Below are 11,443 nucleotides of genomic sequence, written 5' to 3'. Positions count from 1 at the left end.
GTTCTTTCACTCACCATATTTACTGTAGACTGTTTGGATACAGACGACCAAACATCAACCTCTGTGTAGGGAACTCATCCAGGTGTGGTCTTGCAGCTTTCGAGGTAAGTTTTGTGACATTTTTCACTTGTGTATGTAGAGATTGTAAAAATGACATTAGAACTGCAAACAGTCATGATAATGAGTATGCAAACTGTGACAAGCAGACAGCTTTGGACTGTAGGTGTACAGAATACTGTGGTTAAACCAACTGTGTTTTATTTCATTTGTGTTTTTTTCCCGTAAATACCATTTTGATGTGTAAAAGCTGTGTAACAAAGACAAAAAAAGGTGAGAAAATGACTAAAAAGATAATAACATTCAGAACTTTTCACTATTTTGAATGAAATAAAATGAGTTAAATAAAGAAGAATGAAGAAACAAATATTCATTATTATATTTCTGTATTTCTGTATTTCTTGTATTTACTGTATGTTCTGAGCCAACATTGATCCACATAGAGGTATTTATAGTGTTATTTGCAGTTTTGATGACAGCTGAGATATGAAAGAGTTTCCTCTGCTGTGACGATATGAAAAGAAATAAGATAAGATAAAAAATAAAAGTCTAACAGAGGGATAGAGTTACACAAACCAAGATAGATTACAGTCAATTAATGATTCCATCCCATAAGTGTTTCTTTTGTTTGTTTGTTTTATTTGTTGGTTATTTTTGGTGTTTGGTACATTTTATCCTTTATTGAGAGGAGACAGTAGAGTCAGACAGGAAATGAGGAGAGAGAGAGAGAGATGGGGATGACATGCAACTAAGATCTGCTGGAATCAAACTGGACATAAATGTTGTAGTTTTGTGGTATGAGTCTTAACCAGTACGCTACAGGGATGACCAGTATGTTAGTGTTGTTAAACATGGTGAATGTACCAGCCTGCAGTTGTTTCCTCCAATTAATTTTTTCATGTTAACTCCAAAACATAGTCAGAGTGCACAATCTATAAACAAAATATAAAATATGCAGATGATTCATGAAATGGTTTGGTCAGACATGCAAACCTCCTTGTCCAAAATCAGAGAGCACAGAGTTATTCAACTGGTGGGATGTCAAGTGCAGAAGACAAAACATCCTAGACCAATGTCTCTGTACCTTAAATTACTGAAAGAACTGTATGAAGTTCTGTAGTAATGACCTCACATCATCATGTAAAAATATTGATATACATCACAAGGACTTGTATTATCTGACAAGTTATTTTTTGATGAAATATAGAACTTCAATGATTAGTTGATTATTGTCATTGCTACTTTATTGCTTTATTGTTTTTTCAAATGATTGTTTCAATCATTCTTCAAGCAAAAAGGCCAAATATTCTCTGGTTTCAGCTTTTTAAACATTATGATTTGCTCCTTTTCTTTGTCATATGCAACAGTACATAAAAAATCTTTAGGATTTGCATTGTTGGTGAGAAACAAATAGTAAGCTGAAGACATCCCCGCGGGCTCAAAGAAATCGAGTGCCATTTTTACAGTGTATAAAACACTACATTTTGTAAAATAAAAGGTTAATCATTTAATCGAGAAAATAATCAGCAGCTTAATCAATGATGAAAATAATTTTTAGTTGCAGCCTTGAAGAGATATTATTAGGAGAAAATGTAACAGACACCTTTTTTGTGGCTATAATATACACTGTATTTGTGTGAACTTGCACCTCAAGACTTTAGTGATGTCACTTAACAATGTTATGTAGATATTAAAAAACTTTCATAACCTGATCTCTCATACAACAGGTTTCACTCTGAAGAAGAAGAAGATTTTTACATCAACACCTCACAGATGGAAAACAATGATTACAGCACTGCAAGCAAGGCAACCTACCCCAGTGTTGCTGGACCTAATATTCCGTATGTGATAACATGCGTAATCATTAGTATCGGCCTTCCTTTGACTCTAGTGGCCATCTACTCTCTTTATTCCCAGGTGAGTACTTTATAACTAAGATTTATTAATTTTAGGTCATGTTTCTGTCATACAGTCTGCCTGTAAAGAATCTTCATCCTGTTACAAACCTGGCTCAGGGCTTGCAACAAAGGAGAGAGTCCACACACTGATGAACGGTGCAAAACAATATTTATTTAACTAAACATAACAATTCATACTTAAATATGGGAATGTTAGGCATCAGTGGTGTAACGTGGGTGTGTGGATGCATGAAATGTTGGCTGTAAAAGTAAAGGAACAGAAGTTCAACACAAATAATCTAAAGTGAAAGCCATGTGGACGGGGTGCTGCTGTTCAGCCGAAAAGAAAGAGAGAGACTCCTGGGCCAGCAGCAGCATTTCCTCTGCTTGAAATCGTTGTATGTATGTGTATGTATGCATCTATATGTCTATGTTTTAGAGGCACATATAATGCACAGTTTAACCAAATTAACTAAATTTAGCATGCTAACACGCTAAACTAAGATGGTCATTGTCATTGTGAGCATATTAGCATTAAGCTGAATGGACCACTGTGCCTAAGTACAGCCTCACAGAGCAGTTAGCATAGCCGTAGACTCTTGAGGTTGTTGAGACTTGTAACATTGATTGGCCAATGTGTCATATTTGATGACACATTGACCAATGCATGAATGTTTCTGACTGCAATTGCTGTGCAGAGCAAAATGACATATATGTCACTACGCAGAATTCAATCCACTTGTATTTTTGCACATTTTGTGCAAAGATTCTAAATGAAAATTGAAAAAAAAAGAAAATGTTTCCAGCTACTTTTCTTTATTTCTACCAATGTTTTCTTGCAGGTGCAAAATAACAATGTTGCTCCAATCTACATCATCAACCTCCTCATCTCTGACATCATTCAGTTCTGCTGCATGATCGTCGACGTGGCAAAACCTGACCGGAACATACATATAGCCTTCTCTATGATTTACTTCTATAGTGTGCTGGCCAGTGTTGGCTTCATGGTCTGTATCGCCCTGGAAAGGTAGCTATCTGTCTATCCTGTATGTTTTTAGCTACTTCCATGTGTATGACCATTATATTACCATATAAATCTGAATCTCCTTAAAGTCAGGAATGTTCTGTATCTGATGATAGACTGTGTATCTTGTGTTTCAGGTATTTGGTCATCGCATGGCCACTGTGGTACCGCTTCAGAAGAACCATCAAGATCTCTCTTGTGGTCTGTGTTGTGGTTTGGATCCTTCCTCTTGTTCATGGCCTTCATATATTTTTCCAGTATTTATCTTCACACATCATTCTCGGCGTCTTCCTTCTCGTTCCTTTCCCACTGCTCATATTCTTCCTGGGTGGGACCCTCAAATCGCTGTCTGCTGCCATCTCAGTCTCCTCTGATGAAAAACGACGAATTGTGGGAATGTTGGTCCTGGTGCTGCTCATCTACACACTGCTGTTTCTACCCTCCATCATCTCGATTCTGGTAGAAGACGGAAGAATTAATGATACCTTCTACAACGTGACTTACACGATTCTTAAGTTCACTCCTCTTGCAGACTTGATTCTGTATGTTTTCATGAGGAAAGGGGCCATAGACAAGCTTTTGGCCTCTCTGTGTTGTTGCAGAATGGACAGTGATGATAACAGCAGATCACCAGCATGAAAGACAACAACATGTACACAGTCAGCTCCATGCAGGCAGAGAAAGAGGGAGAAAGAAAAGGGAGAAAACAGATGTTAACTGTAATGTGACTTTGTGCCACATCATTAGTTGAAATGTTTGTGTCAGTTATGCTAAAAGAAAACTACTAAGACTGGTTGTTGTCAGCCAGTGGTGTGACCATCACAAGTAGATGAAAAGGAAGCATTGTTCTGATTATGTTGTGAGAGAAGTGGTTAGTGGGAAATGTTTGTCCATGCAGGTTAACTTTTTCTGGTTCATTGTTAGGGCTTCAACAAATGTGCATTAAATTGATGTCTATCATTATTATCCTTTGAAGGGGACATAGCATGCTTTTTGTGATTTTCTGTCATTTATATTCATAATTTAAGTCTGCCGAGGGGCAGCTTCCTGGAGCTGGCCAATCAGAACAGAGTAGGCTCATCAAGGGGGGGTCTTAAAGAGACAGGAGCTAAAACGACCTGTTTCAGACAGAGGCTGAACTGAGGGGCTGCATAAAGGGGCAGTATTAGATAAATAAGGAGTTTTTTTGAACTGTAAGTCATGCAGAAATATTCCAGTAGAGCCCCAGAATAAAACTATAGACCTGGAAATGTGCATGTTATGTCCCCTTTAATCAAAGAAGCAAACCAGATATTATTAGTTGATCAACTGAGCTGTTCAACACCATGATCACCCTGTTATTATAGCTGCCACTCCGTCTTATTTATACAAAGAGATCATAATATCAAGTCTAAAGACTTTCTTCTTCTTTAGCCTCTCATACACATTATAATATGTTACTTTTTTCCTTCTTATAACTATGTATGTCTATTATTGTGTGTGGGGGGTATTTTTATGCATAAAAGTTAAACAACATATGATTTATTTCTTTTCATTTGATACAAGTTATATTTTAGGAGGTTTTGTGGTCAGCATGCTATGGCTTGGCAATACTGATAACATCTTATACATACATAGTACTTTTATAACAAATTGTAAATTTTCTGGAAATTATAAAAATATATAATATTTAGAAACATATTATAATATGTTTCTAGACAAAAATGAGAATATTTCCTTTTTACTAATTATGTGAATTAAACCCTACAAATCAACAAAATATCTGCTGATTGTTTCTTGTGTATATCATCATATAGCACAACTCTACTGTTGTGTAATACCATGGAGGCATTTTGCTTCTTTTTCAAATTACCAACGTATGTTTATTCATGTTAAGTTCTCATACTTTTTTAGATAATAATGTGGGGCAGAAATTATATCATATTTTTCGCTATAAGTTACAGTAGTGAGGCCTACTGTACATTTCCCCCTTCTTAAACTTGTTGATTACTAACTGTTGCCCTAATCAGCTGACACTGCAACAGCAGATATCCAACAAAAACATATTTCCCAGAATCACTTTAAATACTTTGACTTTCTGCAGGGTGACACTTTATAAAGAAAAACATACATTTTCAGAAGATAACGTATGATTGCTAAGAGCTTAAGATTACTACTTGATTAGTTGTATAGTGTACACAAAAGATGATAAATTATAGTAGTTGTAATGTATTTAATCATATGTGATTAAAGAACAAGTATTGAGTCATTTCAACTCCATTCAGAGCACACATCTGTCATTTTACTCTCCCCAGCCCAAAATACCTGTTTGATTAGTCCACAGATACCTTTGGAACTGAAATCTTGTATTTTAAAGTTTTCTCTCTGACTTTTTAGGCATTACTGTGACTGAATTTCATCAACTCTGCAGACTTTATGTGCATTGCAATGACAAAACTGAAAAAGTTTTGGCTAACCTGAAGGATAAAAACTCATTTAGAGCAACAAACAGTCCTGATTGTCTGCTCATATGAAAAAAAAACAACAACTAAAAAGCCACAAGCACAACAGACTAATGTGAGCTACATGACATATTTCCATGACATATTTCCGAGTGAGTTATCCTAAGTGATGTACAAATAAGGTACATGGAAAAGTTCAACCCTAAAAAGGCAGCTGTCTCATGCCATTGTTAAAGTGTATGCAGCAGCTGTTTCCTCCTGTCCTGGGAGTTTTGGCTATAGACCTGTCTCTGCCCCCCAGTGGAATGTGCTGGTGGTGCACGAGGCCCTAGTGAGTGATCCCTATGAGCCTCTGGAGCGCTCCTCTCTGAAGGCGTTGTCATTCAAAACAGCTTTGCCGCTTGCGCTGACCTCAGCTATGAGAGTGAGCGAACTGTGCGCCCTGTCGGTTCACCCTAGCTGTTTCGTGGTGACCACAGCGGGGCTACTCTCAGACCGCCTGACTGATTTTTATAACTATCAGATTTATAGTTTCTAACCCTCTGACACTGCAGAGATCCAACAGGACACTCGTACAAGTCAAGAGGTTATTTTGAAAGCCATGATCCTGTAAAAGAGCAACAAGGCTGCAAAATGTCAGTTTTATTCCTTTTCAGTGTCTAATACAGATATCCAACGTTCATTGTTGGCTTTCATTGTACTCTTCCAATATCAAACTAACAAGTGGCAGTTTTTGCTCTGAGTAAAATATTGTGAGGTTTATTTGAGTGATATTCCTGTCTGCTAACATCAGTGTTGAGCTGAATATTAAAAGAAAAAACAAGAATTTAACTTAGATATGACAAGAATTAATTATCATCTTTGATGCATGCTATTGTTATGCTAATATGTATCAAACCTGCTTTGACCCCCGAAGTGATGAAATGTATGGAAATAACTATGGTGAGCAACCTGCAGTCTGAGGAAGGCCCACAGTAAAAAAAAATAACACAAACTGGAAAATTGTTTGAACTCTCTTCCTGGTTCTGTCGTCCAAAACTACGGTGGCCCCTAAGGACAAAGCATATACAAGAGTGAAAGCACAAACAATAAGAAGAACATGCTCCAAATCCTCCTAGCAGCCTGGACCACTTCATGTGTAGCGATTAGCTTTGTAGCATTTTTCTTGTTTCATGTGTTTTTCCTTTTTTATATGTATTTGTAGCATTTCTTGATTTGGAGCACGCTTTTTTATTAATGTTTGTTTGCATTCACACTTGTGTGTGCTTTGTCCTTAGGGGCCACCGTACAAAACCCTTTCTAATGAATCAGGAGTCAAACCTGTTATTGTTGTTAGTTTGGAGATGAGTGGATGAAGCCAGTGCAGCACTGCACCATCAGCAATGTGGCTTGGCAGCTTGCCAGTTATTCCATATGTAGGAGATTATACAGATGGTTTTATGTTTGGCCACTAGATGGTAGCATGAAACATGAAATGACACAGTGGTTGCATGAGTCAGTGCTGAAACATCAATGTTGAGGTGCAGATAAAATGAAGATCACACTCAATGTCGGGAGTTCATCAATTTAAATATGACAAAAGTTACAATTAGGTAATTACCAAACACATTTAATGCCACTTAAAACTTAAGAAACTACAAAATAATCTTAAACTGGACTGATATACTATATATGCTTGGGAGTATATTATTGGCAGAAAGAATATTCCTGCTGATGTCAGTTGTTTTCTGCCTTATTCTCTTTGTTTATTTTTACCAGACTGTGACTCAAATGTAATGCTAATAAATGAGAAGCACAAACTGTTAAGTTTGGTCAGAACATTTATATTGAAGAAGTTATGTGTTAATGTTGTTAGAAATGGAGATGTGTCAGCCTGCAGTTGTTTCTTCCAACCAACACTTTACAATACATTAAACAAAATTTAACTAAGTTACTAGGGGTGTGCCCAAATACAAATATCTTATTCAGCAAAGCACAAATAGTTTTTTTTTTTTTTTTTTTGAGAATATTTGTTTCATACAAATATTTTAAAAATTATTTGTTTTCGGGGGAAAAAAACCAAAAAAAACCCAACAAGTCAAATACCAGCGTGCAGGTCGGTTACATCGCTATCTCAGTCTCTCTCCTCTGCTCTGCTGTTACGTCTGTCAGCAGGTCTCAACGAGGGGAGTCACATCCACCTGCTACAGGAAGCACATTTTCTTATAAGGACATCACTCCTGGAGTTGGAGGTGTTCCCCAGAGATAAAGCTGAGCTGCTGACACACACAAAGTGCTCCCAAGGGACTCAACAAATACAGACGCAAATACAAATACTGAGCCCTCTACACATCCCTAGTGGGTACCCATCTACCCTGTCTATGAGCATTCATTGGTTTCGAGCCTTTCAATTATCATTACTCAATATTTAGTCAGAGCAGACCATACTCATGCTCTTAGATTCTTCCTCGTAGCAAACATTTTAGTAACTTTGCATAATTTTGAGTCTGCAAATTTTTGGAGCATCCTAATACGATGTCTTTGCAGTGGACTTTGACTAGCTGCCTATCGTGATTACTACAACTAAGGAGGACAGTTTACTAGTTTCTCAATAAGCAAACTCATCAGTCAAATGTATCAGCACGTTCATCAGTACATGACTGCATCACTGTCAGTGTATTAACTACGCTCATCAGCAGTGAATGCATCATTCTTCATATGGTCTGACACTGTCAGCTCACTCTGTCTCAGCAATAGCTATGTTAAGTATTGTGCTTCAAGAGCTGTACATTCAGTCATATCAAAGCTTTCTCATATTAGCATTGCTCATAGGGTAATAGCTCAGCAGCTGTATTTGTACAGAGTTGGGAGTATGATTATTCCGTAGCTGGAGTCTTTAATATGCTTTCATCAAGGGAGCTATGTACTGCTAACTGTGTTTCTCTTCCACATTATGGGGAGCTATACTTCTACAAGCTGTTTTTGTCAGTGACAATGGTGTCTGGGTTTAGTCTTTCAGCTAATATCTGTTTATTAGATTCATTCATACATGTTAACACCTCGTTTTGTCGACCTTAATGAGTCTAAGGTGGGTGTTTTGTCAACTCTTATTCATTCAACCCTGAAATTTAAGTGTTATTTCTGTCTTACCTTTAATTTCATATTTTACAGTCTAAGCAATTTAAACAAAAGTACTCTTCATATATTAAACTATGACTCAGTATTGTTTGTTTTGCAGGTCACTGCTGACCTAGTCAATACAGGGGGTGTTTGTCTCTGTTGATTTGAATCTCTTTAGCTGAAAAGAATTTATTTTCCGTGTCATGTCCAATATTATGTTTCATGTTTTAGCAAAATATACCATCTTCATAATTAAATGTGGCCCATTTCACTCCTGCTTGGTGAGTAGGCATTCTGTAGGGGAAAATATTAAGCTGTGTATTTCTTTTAACGATGGGGGCTTGCACTCTTTATTTTTGAGGATTTGTGTTGCTGCTGCTCAGGGCGACGCCCCTCGCCTCAAAATCTCCTGTAGCATCTATTACTTCAATACTGAATCATCTCTTATCATCCGGTAGAATAAACATTATCTTTGCTTCATTCACTTGTTGTTCTCCTATGTATGGAGCTTTAGATAAGTTCAGTCAGGAAGACTATCTTTGCATGCGTAGGCCATAGTTTTATATCTCATATCATTCTGCATTCACATCTCATACATTTTTACTCATTATTCCTTGGTTGTCTCTGCCAGGGCTGTCAATCGAGATATCAGTTGCTTACATCAGCTAGTCACATCTGTCCAATAGCAGTAGCAGCACACCTTCATCATAGTCTATCATCTGCTGCTGTCTTTCATGTAAGTTAGCATTATTCAGGGCATTCTTTTAGGATAGGTACAGCTGCTTCTGCTGCCAACAAGGCATTTCATCTGCCTCCCTGCAACAACTGGGATGGTAGTCATCCTCCGTGTACACCTCCTACATTCAGCACAGTTCTCACAATCAAAGTTCTCTGAAGCCTTAATCTTGGTAAGTCATGCATATAACTGGTGGTGGTGTCCCGGTGTATGGGTGTCTCTCAGCTACTATCATTGCTGATCATGGCTAGTATATTTGTACTTCTTACAACATCAAAGACTTTCACATTCTCATCATATGTGCATGACAAAAGACATTTCTCATTCTATCACATGGCACGTGTGTGTATAGCCTATTGGGCATCATGTCACTCTGCTTTCAGTCTATCATGACCTCTCACTTTTCTCTTCACATGCACGTGCAAAACAGGGTCTTCAGAACCTCACACATAGGCTCATGGTCTTCAGGACCTCTAGTCACCCACCACATAGTAATGGTGATCCCAAGCTCACTCTCGGTCTTTCAGCTCATTTATCTCATATATTAAATATATAACAGTGTAACTTATTATTAATACTGCTATTCCTTGTCTAATTTTTCCATTGCATATTTTACTAGAAATCCATTGCCATCTGGTAAGGCAAAGACTGAGATATATTGCGTTGGTTTGCATGTTTCTCTCAGTTCTCTTTCCTATTATCCTATTCTACTCTCGCCTTAACCTCCCCCTTATAAATATGATGACATCACGATGGGGTCTAATCGCCAAATATTTTTAACATTTTCATCTCATTATGCATGTTCAATAAAATTATTGTCACTTAAAGAAACTGAGTCTCTCTTGATTGAACTATAATTTAACATCTTTTTTGTACCCTATACTATATACAACTTATCAAGTAGTAACCTTAAGCTCTTAGCAATCACACATTACCTTCTGAAAATGCATGTTTTTCTTTATAAAGTGTCACCCTGCAGAAAGTCAAAGTATTAAAGACATTCTGGGAAATTTTATTGGATCTCTGCTGTTGCAGTGTCAGCTGATAAAAGAAGAATATGAGCAGTGGGAAAGGAACGAGGAGGAGGATGCCAAAAATGGCGTTGCGGACATCAAAGTCAACCAAGAAATGCTCAGAAAGGACACGTACAAGAGGAAGGGTCCAGACCACGACACAGACCACAAGAGAGCTCTTGATGGTTCTTCTGACGTGGTACCACAGTGGCCATGCGATGACCAAATACCTGAAACACAAGATACACAGTCTATCATCAGATACAGAATATTCCTGACTTTAAGGAGATTCAGATTTATATGGTAATATAATGGTCATACACATGGAAGTAGCTAAAAACATACAGAATAGACAGATAGCTACCTTTCCAGGGCGATACAGATCATTAAGCCAACACTGGCCAGCACACCAAAGCAGTAAATATTATAGAAGATTCGATAGATCTTCAAATACACAGGTTCTGTCACTTTTACGATCATGCAGCAGAGCTGAATGATGTCAGAGATGAGGAGGTTGATGATGTAGATTGGAGCAACATTGTTATTTTGCACCTGCAAGAAAACTATGGTAGAAATAAAAAAAAGCAGCTGGAAACATTTTTTTTTCAATTTTCATTCAGGACCTTTGCACAAAATGTGCAAAAATACAAGTGGATGAAATTCTAAGTAATGATAAATATGTCATCTTGCTCTGCTCAGCAATTGCAGTCAGAAACATTCATGCATCTATATATATATAGAGAAAGAGAGACGTTGTACTTCTCAAAGTAGAGAAGATCCAGATATTTCTCTCAGAAGTTGGTAGAGAGCAAAAACAGAGCTAAAAGAGAGTGAATATTGGACTTACATCCACCAGGTGAATGAGACTAACCTTTGTCCTAATATTCATGTCTTTTTTAATGCTCCTGCATGCTTTATAGTAAGAATGCCAACCACAACAACCTTGAAATAGTACAACTTCTCTCTTCTTTAGAAGTCTAAGTAGAGGAACCTCCTGTGTGTCATACTCACTACTCAATCAGGTTGAGATCCTGCAGCTTTCAAAAGTAAATTTTGTGTGTTTCCTTTGTTCTTTTTTGTTTTGCTGTCATACAGTGTAGACGCAATAATGGTGTCACTCTATGTATAATGTAGCACATAAAAACTGTGAATTTAGTGATGCAAAACAAGGAAAC

At 37.3% G+C, this 11,443-nt stretch overlaps 1 protein-coding gene across 1 annotated transcript; it reads left to right on the top strand.

Moving 5' to 3' along the window:
- LOC137197446 (G-protein coupled receptor 4-like) lies at positions 1 to 4,605 on the top strand. The gene is made up of 4 exons (XM_067610857.1): positions 1 to 104; positions 1,785 to 1,974; positions 2,798 to 2,982; positions 3,117 to 4,605. Exons 2-4 carry the CDS (start codon positions 1,831 to 1,833, stop codon positions 3,616 to 3,618), a joined length of 831 nt encoding a protein of 276 aa, XP_067466958.1. The 5' UTR covers positions 1 to 104; positions 1,785 to 1,830; the 3' UTR covers positions 3,619 to 4,605.
- Positions 4,606 to 11,443: the final 6,838 nt, after the last annotated feature.

This window comes from Thunnus thynnus, chromosome 14 (assembly GCF_963924715.1).
Source record: "Thunnus thynnus chromosome 14, fThuThy2.1, whole genome shotgun sequence".
NCBI lineage: Eukaryota > Metazoa > Chordata > Actinopteri > Scombriformes > Scombridae > Thunnus > Thunnus thynnus.
Note: the sequence above shows the minus strand (reverse complement) of the source record. Positions and strands in the feature narration are given on the sequence as shown.

Bases quoted from the DNA above. Each gene is read 5' to 3' on its own strand.
- LOC137197446 (XM_067610857.1), top strand. From the start codon at position 1,831: ATGGAAAACAATGATTACAGCACTGCAAGCAAGGCAACCTACCCCAGT. The intron at 1,975-2,797 runs GTGAGTACTTTA...GTTTTCTTGCAG, and splicing joins TCTACTCTCTTTATTCCCAG to GTGCAAAATAACAATGTTGC. The intron at 2,983-3,116 runs GTAGCTATCTGT...CTTGTGTTTCAG, and splicing joins GTCTGTATCGCCCTGGAAAG to GTATTTGGTCATCGCATGGC.